Source organism: Telmatherina bonti (assembly GCF_933228915.1).
Source record: "Telmatherina bonti genome assembly, chromosome: 23".
Lineage (NCBI taxonomy): Eukaryota > Metazoa > Chordata > Actinopteri > Atheriniformes > Telmatherinidae > Telmatherina > Telmatherina bonti.
In genome coordinates this window covers 12,221,791-12,243,779 of record NC_136632.1, presented here as the reverse complement: position 1 = coordinate 12,243,779, position 21,989 = coordinate 12,221,791, and the positions used below count along the sequence as shown (strand labels likewise).

Genomic DNA, 21,989 nt, shown 5'->3' with positions numbered 1-21,989 from the left:
AACACTTATAAGCGAAGACCTTCATTGCTCAAAAAGTAATAAAGGAAAAAGAAACGCTCAGTCATAACGGCAGCAGGTAGTTCTTGTCAGGGTTAGCAGTCAATATATTTTTAAGCCTTCATCCGTTTGCTGTAAAATCAATAATCAGTTGGCACAGAACTGGAAAATTGTGTAGAAGCATGACTAAAATACAGTTATGTGAAAAGGAAAGTGCACCTTCTTTCAACTCTGAGGTTTTACACATCAGAACACACAGATTTGAGATGAATAATTTTATTACAAACAAAATCTGAGATTTAAATAGAAGAGGTGTGTAAAAAATAAAATGTCATCGCCAGTTTCAGAAGACTCGCGTTCGTTAACAAAATGCCAAGGAGGAAAGACATCAGCAGTGATCTTAAAAGAGCAGTTGGACCGCTGGACGGGGATCTTGGCTGCTTCATTACTGGGGGGGCTAGGTTTCCAGACCTGGCGGGAGGCCTTGGGTTGATCAATGGTTGGAGTTGCCTTGCGGCGGTGGGGCGAGGTCGCTGGCGGAGGCTGGATCGGCGGGTATTGGCTCAGTGACGGGTGGCCGTGCCGCTGCGGGGTGGGCGGGGTGCGGGTCCTGGGCTCCGGTGCCCGGGGCTGTCCCCTGCTTCTCGGGGATGGGGGTCGGCCCTGCCGTGGGGGGGTTGGGCTGACCTGGACCTGCCGCTGCAGTGGGGGCGGGTCCGTGCCCTGGTGCCCGGCAGAGGGACCCGGGCCCAAGATAGTTGAGGATGGGGGGTGCCTGTGTATATATGGGGTGTGTATGGAGGAGTGTAGTGGTACATGAATGTATGGGGGGTAGGGGTGCATGTATGTGGGAGTGTGTTGAGGCATGTATGTGTGGGGGTGTAGGGGTGGGGGTTTAGGGGAGTCTGAAAGTACATGAGTGTGTGGGGTGTAGGTGGGGTACGTATGAGGGAGTGCGGTGGTGTATATGCGGGGTGTGTATAGAGGATTGTAGTGGTACATGAAGGTATAGGGGGTAGGGGTGTGTGTAATGGGGAGTGTGTTAGGGCATGTAGGTGTGGGGGTGGAGGTTTTGGGGAGTGTGATAGTACATGATTGTGTGGGGGGTTGGGGTTGTGGATGAGGGAGTGGGTGGTGTGTGTGTGTGTGTGTGGGAAGGGGTAAGGGCTTGTGTGTGGATAATCTGGTGTTAAATGCATGGGAGATAGGGGTGTCTATATAGAGGAGTATTGAGATGCATGTGTATGGGGGGTAGTGGCCTGTGTGTAAGGGGGAGTGGGGGGGTGCATGTGTATGTAGGTGAAGGGTCATGATTATGAAGGGGGTAGGACTTCAGTGAGAGAAGTGGGGAGTTGTGGTGGTTTGTTCTAGGGTAGGTAGAATGGGAAGGGGTGCTTTGTGGTGGGTAGGGGGGTGAGTGGGATGTAGGGTTTTGGAGGTGGACTAAACTTTTGGCCGTGTATCTGTTAGAATGGGTGTGTATGTGTATAGATGTATGTGTGGGTCTGTAGGTGTGTCTGTGCGTAGATGTGTGTGTATACCAGGCTAATGGTGAGGGGGTGTGAATGTGATGGTGTGTAAAGGAGGAGGGAATGCAACATGTCTCTGGGGGTGGCGTCTCCTGGGGGTGTGGGGGGCGGTGGGCCCTTGGTCTGTCTCTCCTTCTCCTGCCCCTCCTCTTCCTTGGTTGGTGCCTTCTGGGGCCGGTGGCAGCTCCTTTGTTGGTGTTGCTGAGGGCCCTAGTTGTTGGGGCAGCTGCCCTTGGCCTGTCCTGGCCGGGCCCCGGGAATGGGGGACGTGCCTCGTGCCGCAGGTGGCTCATCTTCTTGAGGGAGGCGTGCTTCCCTCGGGACCTAAATCCCCGGACCCCCCTCCTTCCCTTCTTCCACCACACACAGGCAGGGTGTTGGGAGGTGGACACGTTGATCTGGCTGGTGAGAGAGGCCATCAAGGTGGTCTCGATCGCTGCACCCAGCATCGGTTCACCTCCCAGTTTTAATTACACTTAGTCAACATAACACAAAAAACACACACTGACAACACATGGACATATTTTGGGGGGCGGGCCATGCAGTGTGCGGTGGGCGGGGCTGCTTTGGTGGTCCCGCTCCCAACATGATGTGGTTACTTCTTCCCAATTTTAATTGCAAACAACACACACTTCACAATCATTCATAAGCTGGGAGGGAGGGGGTGTCGATGGGGTCCTGCCATGCCCCTATTTCCGGGTCTGTGCCGGAGGAGTTTGGGCGGGGGAGTGGTGCTGTTCAGGGGGCCTGGGTCTGGGCTGGCCTGGCGGGGGTGGGACTGCTGCTGGCCCTGGGTGGTGCTGGATCGGCTGCATGTGTGAAGTGGTGGGGGGGCGTTGACAGGGGTGGGGGGTAGTTGTGGGGCCCTGATCGGGGCCCTCCTATCCCCTGCTCCCCCGGGGGAATCTCACAGGGGACACGTTGGGAAAGAAAGGTGAGGGCATGCATGAGCCAATGGATGAAGTGGTGAATGAATGTTAGGGTGGGGGGGGTGGGGGGGGAGGATCAGGGTGAAAGAATTTAGGAAAGTGGATGGCCGCTGGGATAGGAGGAAGGGGGGGTGTATGCAGATGGGTGGGGGTGTGTATGTGGGGTTATGTTGGTGCCGCCTCCTGGGTCGGTGCATGGCTGGCTCCAGGGTGGGGCGGTTGGGGTCTGCGCCTGGGGATGGCTGCCGATGGCCCGGGTTTCGGGGGTACTCCTGGCGTGCCTCTTGCCTTTGTGTGGGAGGGGTCACACTGTCATGATCACCTTTTCCGGAACACGTTCCACTCTGCATGTTCTGCATGTGACACAGTCACCGAGTCGTCTGCAGGTTTATTCACTAACAGCAGCTAGTTTTCTCATTTCTGTTTGTTTCTCATTTATATTTAACTTTTTAGATTCATAGTTTAGTTACTATGATCTAAAGTTGGCTTGTATGTGTATGTTTATGTGTTAATACTGGCAAGTGCGTATATGTTTGTACGTATGTATGTGTGTGTATGTGTGTGCATAGAGGTGTGTGTGTGTATATGTATGTATGTGTATATGTGTACATATGTATATATATGTGAATATATATATATATATATATATATATATATATATATATATATATATATATATATATCATGTGTGTATACGTGTGAGTATATGTAAGTGTATGTATGCGTGTGTATGTGTGTGTATATGTATGTGTGTGCCTGTATGTGTGTATGTATACATCTGTAGGCTGTTTTCTTTCTTTTTGTTTTTGGGTTATTTTTTTTCCCCTCCCTTTATCTCTTTCACTTTTCTTATGAGGTGTTTTTTCTCCTTTCTCTTTCTGTCTTTCGTCTGTCCTCTCTGGTCCAGCAGTACAAACTCTACAATTCAAACAACAATACAAAATGAATATAGAAATAAAATAAAAATTCAGAAAGTCAAGGGGATCATTATATCTATAAAGCTTCTCTTGGCAGAGAAAATTTGCTCAGCAGAACACAGCATCCAGACCATCATTCTGCTTGCCTAAATGCTGGACAAGACAAAAAAAAAAAAAAAAAAAAGAGCAGTTGTTTTTAATCCGAGAAAGACTGTAAGATTGTTTTAAACAACTTGGAGTCCAATATTCCACAGTGAAGCTGATGATTCATGAGTTGAAAACACCAAACTCAGCCGTGAACTTTCCACTGATTTTCCCCCAAATAAACTAAAAGCTGCTTTCAATAAGCAGATATATCATCGGCTGTTCTTAATTTAACTACACAACACTTCTGGATTTTGGTTTAGTGATTATTTAGTAAATAGTTAAGTAAAAGAGGATATGTGTTCTATCTGCATGGCAGATGAAATGATGGAGAATAAAATGATGGGGAACATGCTTCATGTTTGGATCTGCATTATGTGGTTGTTGTAGCTCAACCAGTGTTTGTCAAGCTTTTGTAATCGGGGTTCATAAAGCAGATACTGTATTAGAACTAACTAAATGTATTACAAAATAAATATATCCTTTGATTAAATGTTGGATTAGCACACCTGTAAGGGTTTTTATTTTTTTTATTTATTTTTTTTTTAAATAAACATTTTTGTTATTTTCTCCCTTAGGCTTCCGAGTTTACCTGTGAGCTCTGTCCATACGAGATGCGACCTGATGCCAACCGCACCGGCTGCGTTCCGATCCCAATCATCAAGCTGGAGTGGCATTCCCCCTGGGCCGTCGTCCCAGTTTTTGTCTCCATGTTGGGCATCATCACTACTTCTTTCGTCATCGTCACCTTTGTGCGTTACAACGACACACCCATCGTTCGAGCGTCCGGTCGGGAAATGAGCTACGTGCTGCTGACGGGGATCTTTCTGTGCTACGCCATCACTTTCCTGATGATCGCCACGCCGGATGTGGGTGTGTGCTCTTTTAGGAGGATTTTCTTAGGCTTGGGGATGTGCTTCAGCTATGCAGCACTCCTCACAAAGACCAACAGGATACACCGCATCTTTGAACAGGGGAAAAAGTCTGTGACGGCACCAAGGTAATTAAAACAAACAAAAAAAAATAAAGAGCAGTCTGAATCGGTGCAGACTCTGTTTGCCTTTTGCATATTCAGTAGTTAGGTGGTGTGTCAGTTATTGTGCTTAAAGTGTGTTGTTTTTTGTTTTTTTTTGTGTACACGGGCATGTGTTGTCGCTCAAAGACTTAACCTCAATTTCCTCCTTATTAAGCTACCTGCAATCATTACTCATCATTTATTTTTCATACATTATTTATGTATGCCATGAACTCACACTCACCTATTGCACTCCAGTCGGTGTGAGTGACTCTGGAAGGAAGCGTGAACTCGGGGGCTGAAATGTTAATGCAGGATTTAATAACATTCAGGTTCATGTCTGTGTTCAGATGATTATCTGTTTTCCCTGGTTTTTGCATATTATGGTGTTCCTTCTTTTTGTTTCTTTCATGCATTTTACAATAATGTTGCATGATCTCATGCTGGTGCTGTTTTTTTTTTTTTCATATTTAGATAAAAAAAGAAACGAGATGCTGCAAAATAGCCTCAATGTTTGTATTGAGGACAAGGACTATCTTATGTGCCCAAATATGTTTTTTGAAAAATCGTATCTAATCGGGACTAAATGTGAATCCCCTAAGTGGTATCAGTCATCTGTATCAGATAGGAGCCTCTCTCTGAAGAACCAGACCTCTTCAGGCTCTTTTCCACTAAGGCCAGCCTGACACCACTCATCCTGTTTCGTAGGTGTTTTTCATCAGGATCTTCCTGGGCCAACTAGACACTTTTTTCTGATGGTGTGGAGTCAGGCTGAAAATGTGATGTGTACAGTTTGCAGGTCATGATTGGCAAGAATTTCACGTCTCAGGATGAGTCATGAGAGCAACTCCTGATAACGCATTTTGGGTCGTACCTGCAGGCAGCAGCACAGTAGCTTGTTGACCAACAGCCTTCTACGGCTTTGTTCATGGAATCTTTTCCTGATTAGATGCCACAAACCAAGCTGCACGTAAAGTATCTCCTCCATATGAAATGACTTCTCAATACTCACTAGCACAGTTGCTCCATCAACTCCACTGTTACGCCCAGTGTTGGGGTTCCTGAACACAACATGAAAATACCATCAAATTGACTCAGACTGGCCCACTGGGGAAGGTTTAAACTAAACAATCTTGTATTTATTCACAACTTGAAGGGTATTTAACAAAAAACAACCGATTTAAAAATTAATCAGCCATAAGATGTTTAAAGTAACATTAAAGTGAGCAAACGCCAAAATAACAAACAAAACAAATCCTATGCTACCAATAAAACTTACTGAGTCCAAAAAAGAAATACGAAAACAAAAAAGAGGTTCTTACCTCCCTAAGTGAAAAAAACAGTGGAAAACAAAAAGAGGCAGCTCACTGCTGTTCGACAGTTACTCTTTACAATAACTAGAAAGTCACTCTGCCAGTCGTAAAAATGTCAAGGATGATACGTTCCGTCCCTCTGAGCCCCCAATCAGGCATGTCGTTCCTCCTCCTTTTAAACAGCAGAACAACGAAACACGCCTCAACTCGTCTCCTTGGGCAGCCTAATCCAAGGAAGGCTACGGCCCATCTGTTGTCGCTGGCACAAAAGTATTTACAAATAAAAACATACACAACATTACTACCGCGAACGTAACAGCACCCACATTGAGGGCGCCTCAACTGTAATGGAAATGTTCAAACCAGGTAATGAGGTGTTGGCTGAAATTAGGTAGGGCTTAGTAGGTGTTAGTGGAAAGGGCCTTTATGTACTAGGTAACCCAAGGGTTAGGGTTACCAGCCAGATGATACAATTTGAATCCCGGTAACCCAACCCTTGGTTTAGGGTTACCAGGGTTTATATTGGCCTTGGGCCCAATATGAACCCAAGGCTTCATATTGGGCACTTTCCTTTTCTCACAATGAAACTTCTGATCTAACAGGTGGAGTCCCAGATGACAACTGACTTCACACTAAGCAAAACACTAACCATTTTGTTTGACCAGAGCAACCATAAAGTCTCCTTTGTAAGAGAAAGACAGTTCATGCTTGTCTCTATCAGTCATGACTTTAGGCTGTACGAAATGCAGCAATCAGCCTTCGAACATGGGATTGGATTCCATGTTGCCATGCAAATTTACACACTAATCCATAATGACAACAAGTTAAAAGTCATACTGACACCTTCTGTCCAGTCCAGGTGGGAGACTGAGTCATAAGAACTTATAGCTCTTGGATATTCTTAGATTAACGTAAAAATAAAAAAATAAAAACTGAGGAAATAGCCTCTTATGTCCTGACTAGCTAGCTTACCTCCTTTATATACTCATGTCCATTTGAAAGAACTGTTGAAAACTTCTGTTTTTGCTGGTTTTGAGTAAAATATCTTTGCTTTCATCAACCACAGTTTGCTTTATTTAAACTTTTTCATTTTATTTAATATATAATTGATTTTTTTTCATACCAAACACTAACTAATATACTGATCCTTTAAACTTTGAGTGGGTGGGGCAGCCATTAGCATCACTTTCTCACAGGAATAAGCAGGTGTAGAAAATGAATGGATGAATTAATGCCTTCATGTAACAGTGACACACCTCCACGTCTCCTCCTCTGCAGGTTCATCTCTCCCGCCTCACAGCTGGTCATCACCTTCTCCCTGATCTCCGTTCAGCTCCTCGGTGTCTTCGTGTGGTTTGCCGTAGACCCACCCCACACTGTAGTAGACTACGGCGAACAGCGCACCCAAGACCCCATGGCGGCACGTGGAGTCCTGAAATGTGACATCTCAGATCTGTCTCTCATCTGCTCCCTGGGTTACTCCATCCTGCTTATGGTGACGTGCACGGTTTATGCCATCAAGACACGGGGTGTGCCGGAAACCTTCAACGAAGCCAAGCCCATCGGATTTACCATGTACACCACTTGTATCATCTGGCTGGCGTTCATACCCATCTTCTTTGGGACGTCACAGTCTGCAGAAAGGGTGAGTTTCTCTATAAGGAGTGTGTATGTTGATGGTGCTTGATGTACAAGCATGGCGATGCATTGTGATGAAATAGTAATTATTACTAACTTCAGCTGTTAGTGGTTTTGATGTAGGACTTCAGACATACGACTACAGAGAAAAGCTGATGTTCTGAATGCTGTTTGTGTAGAGTATGCGCTTTCTTTTGATCAGAATGAGATTTATTTTTATTATTTGTTGTCGATTTAAAAGAAAATAAGTGCAAAAGAAATATTTCAACTTCAATTATTTAAACTTTTGATCAAACATTTGTGTCTCGTGTTGTGGAAGAGATGTGTTTACTTCTGGCTTAGATCCTACCATCAACAAGCGCTCATGCGTACAGAAGAGCTTCTCTTCAGCTGGATGACTGGAATTATGCCTTTGTCCAGGCTTCTGTTAAGTTATTGCAGTAATGGTGCTTTATAAATTCCCCACAGCCCAAATACCAACTGCCATTTAGTCCCAGTTTACTGTATATCAGTGCAAAAAGGTAATTGTCATCATTTGATCCTTGTAACATGAAGAGTTTGTGTAGAAAAAGAAAGCGATCATAAGACTGTAGATTGTGGATTATTTCTGCTATTTCACTAATATTGCACCATGATGGTAGTAACATGCATAACATGTAAATTTAGCATATGTGAATGGACTTTTGTGTAATAGAAACAGAAGGCTTCACATCAGGTTACCTGATACCTGGACTACTGAGTAACAAGTAGGAAGCAAATTACCTTTATCCTGTGAGCTACAGAAAATAAACCTTTTTTTTAATCGTTCTTACACTTAAAATGATGGTTGTTATTTGAAGTTAGTCATTGACCCTTAAAAATCTGCAGCTCACATCAGCTTGTGAGAAGAACATTACTGAAGCCTACATAGTGATAACAGATTTGTGCTCTTCAGATTGATTTAATCTGAGTTTAATCTTTCTTTTCTCTTTTTTTATGCACTAATATGCCGACGTGGAACCATAAAAGAGGGATAAAGAATACAAATGAAACCATAATGCTTGAAATGAAGTCAGAACTAAATAGAATTTTAGTTTTTCATATTTCCTTTTTTTTTTTTTTTTGGAAGGATTAACCCATCGACTAAAGAGATAACAAACATTTTTTGGGTGAAATACTTATTATCACAGATTATGATCACACTGCAGCTATGACTCAGAATGGGCAGTAAAGAAGAAGAAAACTCATTCTTGATGTTTTATGGACTCCAAGCAACACTTATTGGAAAACCAACCATGAGTTATCAGTAACGTATCGAGTGCCAGCCTATGAGAATGCATCCTTTCATCCTCATATAAACACAGACATTAATAGACACACACACTAAACAGCCAATATAGCTTATCTGATTCATATCATTGTGTTTACTGGCACTATTGCAGTGGTGGGTTATTGATTCCATTTTTTGATAGTGCGACTTCTGTGGTTTTAACAGTAAAACACTTCATATAGTCATTGAGATTCATGGCAAGTCATTGATTGCAGATGTCACTGCGCTTGGCAATGCTGTACGCGTATCCCTTTGTAAAATAAATGTGCACACATACAGACAGATAAGAAGTAAAGCAAAGCAGGCATGCAAGCAGATTGATGGCTTCAAGTGTTCCACTGCTCTCAAATATGACGATGTCTTCAAATTACAGAGATAAAACATTTAAAACCAAAGGTGTTCCGGAAAGGTAAGCTTGCTTACGTGGCTGAATGAAGACATCAATATGGGATAACCATCAGCACGATCCCAAACACCATTATTGTGCCTCTGTGTCATTTTCTTCTATATACAAACGTATGTGCTCGCTGAATGGACAAGTATTTCCTTCCTCTGTCTCAGCAAATAGATAAGATAGGATGAGATAAGACCTTTATTTGTCCCCAGCGGGGAAGTTCCAGTGCAACAGTGGTGAGACAGAAAGGTTGAGCAATAAAATAATAAAGTATTAAAATAAAATAAAAATAAATAAATAAAAAAATTTAAAAAAGGATGAGAAGTGAAATAATAAAATAATAAATAAATAAATAAATACATAAAAATAAATGAAAAAAGAAAGAATGAGAAGTGAAACCATATGAAATAAAATAAAATGAAATGAAAGAAAACTGTTGATATCCATATAAAAGATGGGAATTAAAACCAAATAAACATGAAAAATGCATTCATTGTTTAACATTTAACTTTTTTTTTATTGTTAAGTTATTGTGTAATTTTTTGTTCTGTCTACTGGGAGCAGAGCTTGTTAAACAGTCTGACTGCTGCAGGAAGCATTTCCTCACACATTCAGGCTGAAGGAGTCTGTCACTGAAGGAGCTCTGCGGTGCTGTCAAAGTGTTCTGGAGGGGGTGGGAGCTTATGCATCACTCTCCTTTCTCCCACCACCTCTACTGGGTCCAAGGGGCATCCCAGTGCAGAGCTGGGCTTCTGGAAAGCAGTAAACTCGTCTAATCCCTCCCTGTGTTGGAGTTTCAATCAGGAAATTTTCGTTTCTCCCTGCATCTCAGCCCATTTTCTTTTCAAGGCAAGGCACCAGCTTCTGCTGCTCGGCAAAGAGGCTCACATCAAAGTGATCCTGTCTAATCACACATCAGGGAAATCATACGCCTCCTGGAGGTTTCATAGTGTTTTTCTGACTTTTTTTTTTTTTCCCCCACAAGAAGCCAGAGTTTTGGGGGTAGTTATCAAAGCAAGAAAGTTATAAGCATGTGGATCTTTTCATGTCTTCCTTTTCCTTCCTATCATTGACCTTTTTAGATTTTACCACAACCAGACTATAGGGTCTGATCAGTGTTCGCGGACGACGAGGCAACATGCTCGCTTTCCTCAGACAGAGGCTTCATCTACTTAACTTTTTCAAACGGGTCTTCTCATTGCTGCTGGCAGCTTCTCTAACCTTTAAACGACTGAGTGTGAATGACAGAGGAGGACTCTGACCTTCAATATATTATTTTGTGCTTGTTACCATTTATAGGTGCTGATGCGTCACCGCAACTGTGGGGTGTGTTCATGTGTGAAGTCATCTTTGTGTGTGTGTTTTTTTATGACCTTATAAGAATATATCTGTTTGTGTGCACATTATTTGCCATGTCTCACAGGATGGGCTAAACAGTGTCCAAGCCATATTTGCACTGCAAATGTCCACCAGCAACTTCCCGTGTCTCTGCATTGGAGTGTGTTTGTGCAGTGTGTTAGATTTAATTGGAATATCCACCAGTGCACATTTGCGTGTCTCTGTGTGTTGTTTCTAATCGGAATATCCTCTAGAGTGTGTGGCATCTGGCTGGCTAACAGAGAGAGCAGAAGAGAGGGAGGAGAGAGGAGTGAAAGGAGTAAACAGGTAATGATGTGACTTGCTGATAGGGCTTTAATGAGCAGAGCTTCAGTAAGGGTATAGTTTCGTTTTCAGAAAGAGGAGAGGAGGAGGCTGGCTCTATGGTGAAGTTAGTCTGAGGTTACAACGTATCATGATTCACATTTTGTTGAACTTTGTCGTGAAGTTGCTCTCAGTGAATGTATGTGCAAGGGATTCTTCACAATGTGGTCGGGCTTGGATACTTTGTGTGAAATGTGCAGCTTTTGCCAAAATATAAGAGGGGTTGATCATGATCACATGACTGGCACTAAGCTGATGATAAAACCTGCAAAGCAGGGAGTTGCACACTGGCTTTTAATGTGCAGGTATCATTGTACTGCTACTCGTCAGAGACACTGGGACCCCCGCTTGGTCTCAAACATTAAATGTTTTTTCCCTGAAAATCTCCATCCAAAGTCAACTCTTTAGCATATTTAACCCTATAAACCCTAAAATTTAACCCTATAAAGCAAACGTATCTCATACATACAGTTTCTGAGACATTTTGCATCACTTTATGGTAGAAACTGTACTAAAAACCCTTTTCTGTACACAAAAAGATACTGGTCTCCTGCACCCTGGTAGATATTGAAAAGGACTACACTACAATAATTTAGACCTATCACATGGTAATAAATGGTAATATATATATATATATAAATATATATATATATATATATATATATATATATATATATATATATATATATATATATATATATATATATATATATATATATGTATATATATATATATATATGTATATATATATATATATATGTATATATATATGTATATACATATGTATATATATATATGTATATATATATGTATATACATATGTATATATATATATATATATATATATATATATATATATATATATATACATACATACACGTGTGTGTGTATGTGTGTGTGTGTGTGTGTGTATATGTATGTGTGTTTTTTCTTTGTTGAAGGGTAATATAAAGTTTTCAATTGTAAAAAAAAAAAAAGGACTTTATTAGGTATGACTTTATAGGGTTAAAGTTATGTTCAGTCAACCACACTCTTCAATGAAATTTCTTTGGTTTCCCAAAGATGCCATTTAAACCAAAAATTATTCATGTTCATGAGAAACTTTGATTTAAACTTTGATTGTTTCTTTTACCAGCATGCTCTTTCTAGCTGCTAATGTAATGAATAGTAAATATTAAACATTTCATTTTAAGAGGGGTTAATGACACAAAAGAAAAAATGTTCAATCCCATTCAGTTGTAAGATTTTAAGTATTAGGACATAGTCTGATAGTAAATCATCTATTCATGACAAGGTCTCCAAATAAATTGGTTTTTCATTTCTTTTGTGTTATGCAACTCTTTATTTGTAAGCCTAATTGACAAATCAAGGCAGACACTACCATTATTACACTGTCAGATGTTCATATTCCAATGATGCACTTGGAAACATTATGAAAGTGAAAAGCAGCAGTTTCGTCAAACATCCATCAAGACATTTCTGAAAGGAAAGTGTTGCAATATATCTTAAAACTTTCATCCTCATCTTTAATTCTGGCCAAAATACAATCATATGATGCTATTCTGTTTTCAGTTATGGATGAGTTGTATTTTCTCTTGAAAATAAAACTTGAACAGTTGAACTTGAGAAGATTCAGGCTGTATTCCAGTGAAACAATGTGTCAGAGATGTAGGATAACTTTACTTAATAAGATTTCCTAGAAATATGCAATCATTCCTTGCCTTTTGAGTCGTGTTTTAAAAACTTTGTGAAACACTCATTTTAAGTCCTTTCCTAAGTAGAAAAGAATCCCTTCAAACATCAGTACCTGATTCAGTATTTCTTTCTCAATTTAAAGCAAAATGATCTCAGAACAAAGAAAACTACAGATAACTTCTAAATTCAAGAATTGCAGTGCACTCTGGTTGATGGTGTGGTTCAGAAGTAGAGCACATCATCCAGTTGAGTCCCACTTCATCCCAGTCAGTGTTCTTGGACAAGACTCTTCACTCACCTTGCCTCCATTCTGGAGTATTGAAGAGGGCACTGGTGTGGATTGGACTGATACCGCCACATTTCCACCCTTCCTCAGCTGTGACAACACATGTGACAGTGTAAATGAGTGATAAGGATGGATTCAGTGTGGTTCCCTCTGGGTTCCTTAGAAAGTGTTGTATAAAACAAGTCAATTGTGACTGATTTCACTTGGTGTAAATGCTTTGTCCAGTTTTTTAGGAAAAAAAAATTCTGAAGATTTGGATGATTTGGGTCACATAACACCCAGACATTTTCCTGTATGTTAAACGACTTTCCCCAAAGATGGTTATACTAGTCCATTTGTTTCAAAACGCTGCAGCTCATCACCTCCTAGTATTGGCTTCCTGTTATATTTTATGAAGATCGTACTGCTCTTCTATGAAGTCTTAAACAGCCTTTTCCAAATACATCTCATATTATTGGCCATTTAAACCCTCCTAACCAGTGAGATCCACATATGGTGCCCAGTTAACTATTCCCAGATCAATATTTTTTTTTTTTTTTTTGCAGCTTTTTTTTTTGGACAACCCACTGTTTGAGCAAAAGAAGCAAAGTCTGGATGCTGAATTTGATTTCTGAACGCTATCTAAACCATCCGTTGCCTAATTTTTGGCATGCTTTCATTTCTGGTTCCTTTTACCACATTTTTTTCTGATGTATTTCTCCAATTTACAAGCCCCCAGACCCTGAAAAAGGGGAGGATGTTGTGGTTTGTCAGTTCATTCTTCACAATTATCTCTATCGTTTCAACTCCCTCGAATACTCGATGTAGCTCTGAGTCACAGCGAGAGAAGAAAAAGGCGAAGAAGGCAAAGCACAAAGATGGAGAGATAACAGCTGAAAGACAAAGTTGCAACTACAGAGAGGGATGTCAGGGAAACTGGGAACTTAAAATGAAAATGTAAGACATGAATTGAGAAGGAAAAAGCAAGAAGGATTCTTACGGTAAGCATCACTAATAGGGGGGTGGTATTGTTTTGAAATAGGTCGTGCTACCATGCCGAGGATCTTGGCTTTAGACAGCTTCTGCCGTGCCCTGCAGACATGTGAAAGGTTGTATGGTGTGAATGTGAAAGTGTGCTTCCCTTCTGCTTGTCTGTGCTTGCTGCAAAGCCTTAACCACAGGCTTCTCTCCAGCCATCTCTGTGTGTGCCCAATCATTCCTATGCCTGATGCAATGGACGGAAGCACTTTCTCATTACTCTTGTCTCTTGTCTGTCTTTTCCTCTTTCTGTGATTCCCTTTTTTGTTTCCCAGTGAGCCATCTCTCCTGTTCTCCAGATGTCTTTAATATGGTCAACTGGTTATGTTCCTGCCTCCTACAGCGGGATAGGGCGCCATTCCCCCTCAACCTGCAAAATCACTTGCTCTGCGTGCATGTTTTCTCACAGCAGGCGTTTCACTCTTGAGTCATTATGTGTACACCAGTTGCTTTCAAAGACTTGTCTGAGTGAGACTTTTACTCTTTTATTATGCTTGTATACCAGTTTAAGGGCTGCTCAGAGTTAGCATTACTACAAGTGCCTGATAGGAGCATTTCTTACCCGACTAAATTAGCTTTTATGGATAAAGCTATTTTTTTTTCTTTTTTTTTAAAAAAAAAATTGTGACATGATTACATAGGTGTGTGTCTTAGATAATGTATAGAAACAGTGTCTATAAGTTTTCAGTGAGTGAAGTGACCATAAGGTTAGAAGCACAGTAAATTATGCAGTGTTTTAGACACAGCTGTATGTTTTGAACATCTGTTGGTTGTCAGTGAGGAGGCTTTTGTACAGTCCTTGGACCATGTGTCTTTGATACGTTGTCCATGCCTATCTCACAAACAAGACAAGACATAGACATAAACCAAAAATCTAAACTAAGATATGCATTTAACAAACAAAACAACAACAGCAACAACAAAAACAACAACAGCAAATTACCTTCCAAAGAAGGAGCATAACTGCCTTCCTGGTGATTCCCAGGAGTTTATAAGGACTACGCTCCCCAAATGCATCTCTGCCCTGCTCAACACACACACACAAAATAAATGCACTGTTGCAGCTTAATGTCCAAAAACAGATTTATAGCTGTATGTGGTCTGTGTGGAAATGCAGCAACTGCCCAGATCCTTAAGCAGGAGTAACTGTTGGTAATCCATCTCTTGTAATCAAAGGAGGTCAGGAGGTGAACACATTGCTCAAAAGAGAGCGACGAACTGGGAGCTGAGGGTGTAGGAAAAGATGGCGAAATGTCACCATACAAGGCAAAAAGCTGCACAGAAGTACTGAATCAGGTAGTGTGGCTGTGCTGAACTATTGTGACTTTGGAAGGGATGATTCAAAAGAAGGGGGGGGTGAATAATGATCCATCACGAACGTTTCAGGAAGACGTGTGCTAATTTGTATGCAGATATGTAACTGCAATATAAGTAAAAAGACAATGGAATAAAGAAAAATCATCCCAATTATGAATTCTCTTTTACTTGTTAAAGGTGTAACCGCTGTGCTTTGAATGCATATCACTGTCTCTATTGGGAGTATGGAGATGGAACGGTGGGGGGCATTGTTGTTTTGACTGTAAGTCAATAGAAAAGCTGAGCTGAATCCAGGTTCATTTTGCTGGGGCAAGTTGTTCTAAATGCTAGTTGTGCCTCTGATTTCAGAATATCTTCATGCAAACCTGAAAACAATGAAATCAAATTAAATCTGCATTATTAATCCCAGAGGAAAACGGAAATGTTCTAGTTTTTGTATGAAACAAAATTATAATTTATCCTCAATAAAGCTGAAAACTCCATGGGAGAATGACCTCCTGAACACTTTCTATCTTTCAGGCCCGCTGTTGTTTCTTCACTGTATTGTGTAGAGGATATGAAGAAATTTCCCATTATGTTCAGCAACTTGTACAGCATTGTTCTTCGCACAGCTCCAAAGTTATTACCGGCACAGAATCAAACTTCTTGGTTAGTTTCTTTTGTTTGATCCATTTCAAGGTCATCGTCTTGGACATTTATTCACCATACAGTTTGTATTATTCTCAAGAAAATACTTTAATACCTTAAAAGGCTGTAATATATATTGTCAATCATCAAGTAACTAAATCAGTTGATATATGTATAAAAAAAATAATGAAAATGTTCAATATGTGATTATTACAGTAATTATGCAATAGTTATAACCAAACATATTATGGACATAACATATTGTATAGACTTGATCAAATGTAATGTAAGATGTTCACACAAATGTCTTAATAGATTTTACATATAATCTTCAATTAGCCTACTTACATATACAATGGAGAAGATAAAAAAAAAAAAGTATTTTAAAAGCAAATATGAGTATAGGTTTAAACAAAACTACCAATGTTTGTCCTGTACTTACTGGTAAAACTGTATTGTACCATACCATAACATACAAAAACGGTCCTTGTTTGCTTATTTATTCACTTGCTTTGTGACTTGTGTGTACTAGCCTTCTGCTACTCAATATATATATATATATATATATATATATATATATATATATATATATATATATATATATATATATATATATATATAGATATATATATAGATATATATATAGATATATATATATATATATATATATAGATATATATATATCTATATATATATATATTTTTTTTTATTTTATTTTATTTTATTTTATTTTATTTATTTATTTATTTTTACTTTGATTGTGGTGACAGCATGCAACACTTCACAGGCAATCATTGACTTGTGGCTTAATGCTATTAGCTTGACATGAGTATTCATCTGTTGGAGAAAATGAAGTGGCTTAGCTAGCATTTCCTTTCTTTGCCAAACTATAAAACTCCCTCACTGTTGCCAACCACAGATATGATTATGACTATGTGAAGGATTTCATCCAACCCTAGTTAGTAAAAAAAAAAAAAGTTACATAAATAAAATGATATCTTTCTTTAAATAGGAAACTTGATTTCTTTCATTAGCATGTTAGCTTGTTTAGTTCATGTAAAGTGGACATGAGATTTCAATAAACATGTAAAGTGAAACATAAAGTCTTCTTCATATATTCGATTACAGTAACTTAAAAATTGCTGCAAATACATTTTATGCTGTTCTATAACCCGTTAGCTAACAGATTTTTTTCTTAAATGTCTTTTTAATGTAATTTTTTTTTACTAAAATAAACCTCAGTTTAAGATTTCAGCAAAACATTTTTTTTTATATAGTCAGTATAATCAGTATATGAAGAGCAGTTAGAGGGAATATGGAAACCAAAAATGAGAGGAAACACAACTGCTTGTTGTTTTTAGAAATGCAAACATTTGAAAAATGTATGGATTCTTTTTAGTCCTAAATATGCTTCTAATACTTGCAGTAATAAACAAATAGCATGAAGAGAGACCACATCAGTTCTGAACCGTAGTTTTTAAAATGTTGTTTACTCTTCTCGTTCCTTCTGTTGGATTAAGACATCACTGTCTTCATTCTGAAAGTATTTACCACATCATGAGGGCGATTATCGTCAGCAGCCTGTGTGGGCAAAAGCTGTGCAAGTCTTTCATTTAATTTTGAAGGAATGTGCTTTTGCAGTCTTTACAGGGGCTCTGCTGGGATTTGGTTGTTTGGTTGAGAGTGGGGAGATGTACAGTAAGTGTCAGATCCTGACATCAAACGGGGGAGATTCTGACAGATTTTATGTGTGGGTTTGGGGTGGGGGAGACGCCCTAGGGAGACCTTGCACTGCGATGCGATACTGTTGCTCTGTAAGTTTCACATTCACAAATACCTGAATGGAAGCACACTCACACGCACAGAACGGAAATCACTCATTTATTTCCTGCAAGATTCTTTTTAAGCTCCAAACATCCACCTTTCTTTTCGCACCATAACTTGTCATATCTCCATTCTCATATGTTTGTATGTGAGATACGAACCACATTAAAAAAGCAAAAGTTCAAACACAAATGTGATTTTTGTTTTGCATTTCATTTGTGCTCCATCGTTTTAAAAAGGGGATTTTTAAAAAATTTCCATTTGCTTATCTCCACTGAAATAACACAGTACATATGAGGTAACTTTAATTAATCGGGTTTAAAATAATTAACTCAGGATTAATTAGTCACAAGAATGATAATAATATGATGATAATAAAACACAAAATTAAATCATTGGGAAATGGATAAATTAAACCAATTGTAGAAGCCAAATTTAATTAGTATGGTGTTGATGATCCCAAGAGAAATCCACTATGCGCTGCATTTAAAGCTGCTGCTAGGCTGTTGCAATAATTTTGCATCTCTTGGTTGGCAATTGATTGTAAGTGTTCACTCAGACTAAATGTAGGAGGTCTCATTCAAGCCTGAATGCTGAATAAAATGCCTGGCAGACAAAAATCTGAGAAGTCAGACCATGAAGTCGGCATTTTATTTCTCCTATTCTGCACCAAAAGCAATACTACATACATTTCTGACCTTAAAACTCTTTTAAATGGGGCACTGACATTCAGTATGCACATTTCTGGGGCTGAGAAACTTTTTCATTTCCAGTCTGGGGAGTCACATGATGGCTGCATTTTGCTTTGTGGCATCACATCATGCACCAGCAAGTGGATATCCACGCACTGGCTGTTTTGAAAGTGCACCATAATTCAACAAGGAAACCCAAAAGAAGAGCTCATAGAAGAGAGGATGCAAGATAAATGCAAAATGCTCAAAGTAACAAGCCAGTAAGATTTCAGAGTTTCCCTGTGGTGTACATTCAATTCAAAAGCAAACATCACAGTTGCTTAACCCTATGCCATAAAAATGCTTCATATTCAATGATGCAGGATGCAAACCACAGACAATAAGTGGATGCAAAACTTCATAACTCATTACAACTTTTCATTCGATAAAAGTTTGAGCACTAATCCCTTCCACATAACAGCATTTTCTGAATCAGCCAACACTGTACTGACTATTAATGGATGCAGCACAAGAAAGAACAGTTGTTTCCTGCACTACTTGTTGCAATTAGGAAAAAAGAAAAGTTTAATTAAAAATGTTTGCCAATCCTTCTGAATTAAACTTAATCAATAGTGGACCACAACAGTTTTCACCAAAAAGGCATGTTGATGCCTTCTTCCTGAAATCATTTCATTCTAATTACAAAAGGGGGGTTGAGGTTATGCACTGCAGCTCAATGACTCAATTTTTAATCTTTTGCAGCACAAATTTTCCCACAATTACAAAACATAAGGCCACAGGAACAGACTTATTTACTAGAAAGTTAGGCAAATATAGCAGGAAGCAGATAACTTCTGTTTCATTTCCTTACTGTGTGACACCATTTTTCTGCAAGCATCGAAGCAGACTGAGGCTGTGTCTCAATTCATTAGTTCACTGGAACGCAGTGCATAGTGTGCACTACGCACTTTTCTCTGTAGTGCGCACTATGATGGGTAAGTGCTGTCCCAAATGGATCACTGGACGTAGAGCACTAACCGGTAGTGACGAACTCGCATTTGACCACAACTCTTCTGCCGCCAAAAGTAAAACAAAGCGCTAAATTACGAGAATGAATTAGCTTCTCTCATGAAACTACATCGCATTAAAGGTGACGAAGGATCCTCCTCCGATAGGCTGAACATGAGTGGGTACATGAGTGCGTACCTATTGCCAGCCTCGCTTCATTATTGGCTTATCGTTTCAGAGACGGTTCGTCCCACTAAATTCTTTTTAGGAAGTTGTAAAAAATAAATGAACTAATCTGCAAAACATAACTTTATGTATCATATCATCCTATATTATGCCCTACACTAGAGTGATCTATCTCAGTTGTTAACTATACAAAGCAACATCAGACTGTCATGTGTCTCTGCATGTCTCCCTCATGCTTATTAGTATAATGAAGTGCAAATCAAAACACTAATAAAACAGCTTTTAAATATGCAAAGATATTTTCAGTGGAAAAAATGTCCTTTACGTTAAACACATCTGTTTTAATTGGTGTTTACTCTGATGCTGTGCACATTTGGTAACAGGAAACGGATTATAAATGATAATGTAGGGAATGTAATGCTGTAAAGAAGGTGCTCAGACACAGAGATGCAGCAAAGTTGTTATAGAAACATTTTATTGAATCCTTTATTGAATCTCCCCCTGCTTGTAGCAGTCCATCTTCCTCATGACGCTCCTCAGGCAGCCTGTCTGAATCCACCTGCATGCTCGCTTCAACTGCTGCCTGTCAGAAGCCAGGTGTGTGTGGAGAGGTCTTTCAGGATCCTAGAGACCAGGTGGAGGTCCGTCTTCCTAAAGGCTGTGGAAGGAGGTGAAGAACATCCACCGTCCTCCACAACATCTGCATGAGCAGATGATAATGAAGACGTCAGGAGGGCAGCTGGGGAACAACCAGCAGGAGAACCAGCAGCATCTCCAGGAACCGTCTGTGAGGCTGATGAGAGGCAGAGGATGGCAATGATGTGTTACTCCTCAGATCATGACTGCATTTATATCTAAACAATAAATAATTTGGCGAATGGGAAACAAATTGTGTGTCTCTATATAATGAAGAACTACAACAAACTTTTCTTTACATTTTTCAAATATAATTAAATATTTGTTATGATTAATTTATTCCCATACACAAAACACACAAAACATTCAGTAAATATTACATGACACCTACTACAACATAAACTAAACTAACACACACACACACACACACACATACACTCACTCAATCGATTTTCAATCAGGGACAGACGAGGTGGAGCCATGTAGAAGAAAGTTACACACCTCACACTTTGCACTCTAATAATCATACCAACTAAATTCACTACTATGTTTATTTTATATCTATATTTCCTTGTTCAGTCTTAGCAGTACAGATCTGACGATATGATGCAGATTTATGGCATCAGTGGTAACCATAGTAACGGACCGCTCTCTAAAAACTGGCGCTATATCGGTATTAATAGTTTACATTATAAACACTACAATGCTTCATCTGGATGCTCAACAAGGATCAAGGAACATACAGAACCTATAGCATTCATCATTTATAACACATATAACCTGTATACGTCCACTACGGCGGATAAAAACTGCTAACAGTGTGCTAACCTACAGTGCTAACTACCGAGTCTGACAAATGGTCAGATCCATAGCTGTCGTCAGGGATAGATTAGCAGGTTGCAGTATAAATCACAATCATAACGGAATAATTTAATACTTACATTTATACAAATAAATCCCCGTCTGGACCGGCGTTAAACTCCGCCATTATTTACCTGGTAATCTGATGGAAAGTCCATCCTCTTCCGCTACGTCAGCAAAATGGCGTCGATTTAGTGCGCAAAGTGTCCATCATTCCACACTGCATTTATGGGCGGGTTTAGGGCAGCATCCGGGTACTTTCAGTGAACTGAGTTTTTTGCACAAAAGTCAGTGTAAACGCACTACACACTGAAATATAGTGTGCAAAGTAGTGTTAGTGCGCTGATTGAGACACGCCATGAGTCTTGTAGTGCTTCACATCAAGCTACTGGCTGATATGCTAACGCTAACAAGCTGCGGCAGAGAAAATACAGCTGCAACACAACCTGTGCACTTCTTTTATGACACACACACAGACGGAGTCAAGATCGGTTTGGTTTACACTGGAAAAAATGTACCTAAGTGCTATTTTGTAGTAAGTAATGAGGCACTTGTGGCTGGTGAGCAGTGAGCTTGGGCCCAATCAAGCTGCACTGATACAAAGTTAAAACATTATGACAGAGACTCTTGTGTCACAGCTTTTTTTTCCTCATCATGTTGACCATGTTCACTGTGTCAGAAATACAGAAATATGTGTTATATCTGTGTCCAGAAGTGTAGATTGAGCGTTTAACAAGCTCTAGTAGAAAAAGAGATTTCCAAAGAAACTTTGTGAGCACACAAAATGTTCCAAAATCTCTTATTCCTCTCCGCTTCTAGTTGTCTTTTCTGCAAGAAAGGTTTCTCCTGAAAAATTGTTCTCAACCATAACGAGTGGTGGCTTGAACCAAACACTCACTGCAATTGCTCCAACTTTTTGCATTGTTTATTTCCACTCTTGTCATGACTGATGCTTTGATGTTCAATGTCAGAACA

At 39.8% G+C, this 21,989-nt stretch overlaps 1 protein-coding gene across 1 annotated transcript in view; it reads left to right on the top strand.

Moving 5' to 3' along the window:
- The window catches only part of grm8a (glutamate receptor, metabotropic 8a), a gene marked incomplete at both ends in the record, with an annotated part of 304,303 nt that overhangs the window by 263,932 nt on the left and 18,382 nt on the right, over positions 1-21,989 (top strand). The window contains 2 exons of the mRNA XM_079263525.1: positions 4,095-4,516; positions 7,123-7,489. Of these exons, the coding sequence (XP_079119651.1) occupies positions 4,095-4,516; positions 7,123-7,489 (789 nt within the window). The remainder of the gene's footprint in view (positions 1-4,094; positions 4,517-7,122; positions 7,490-21,989) is intronic.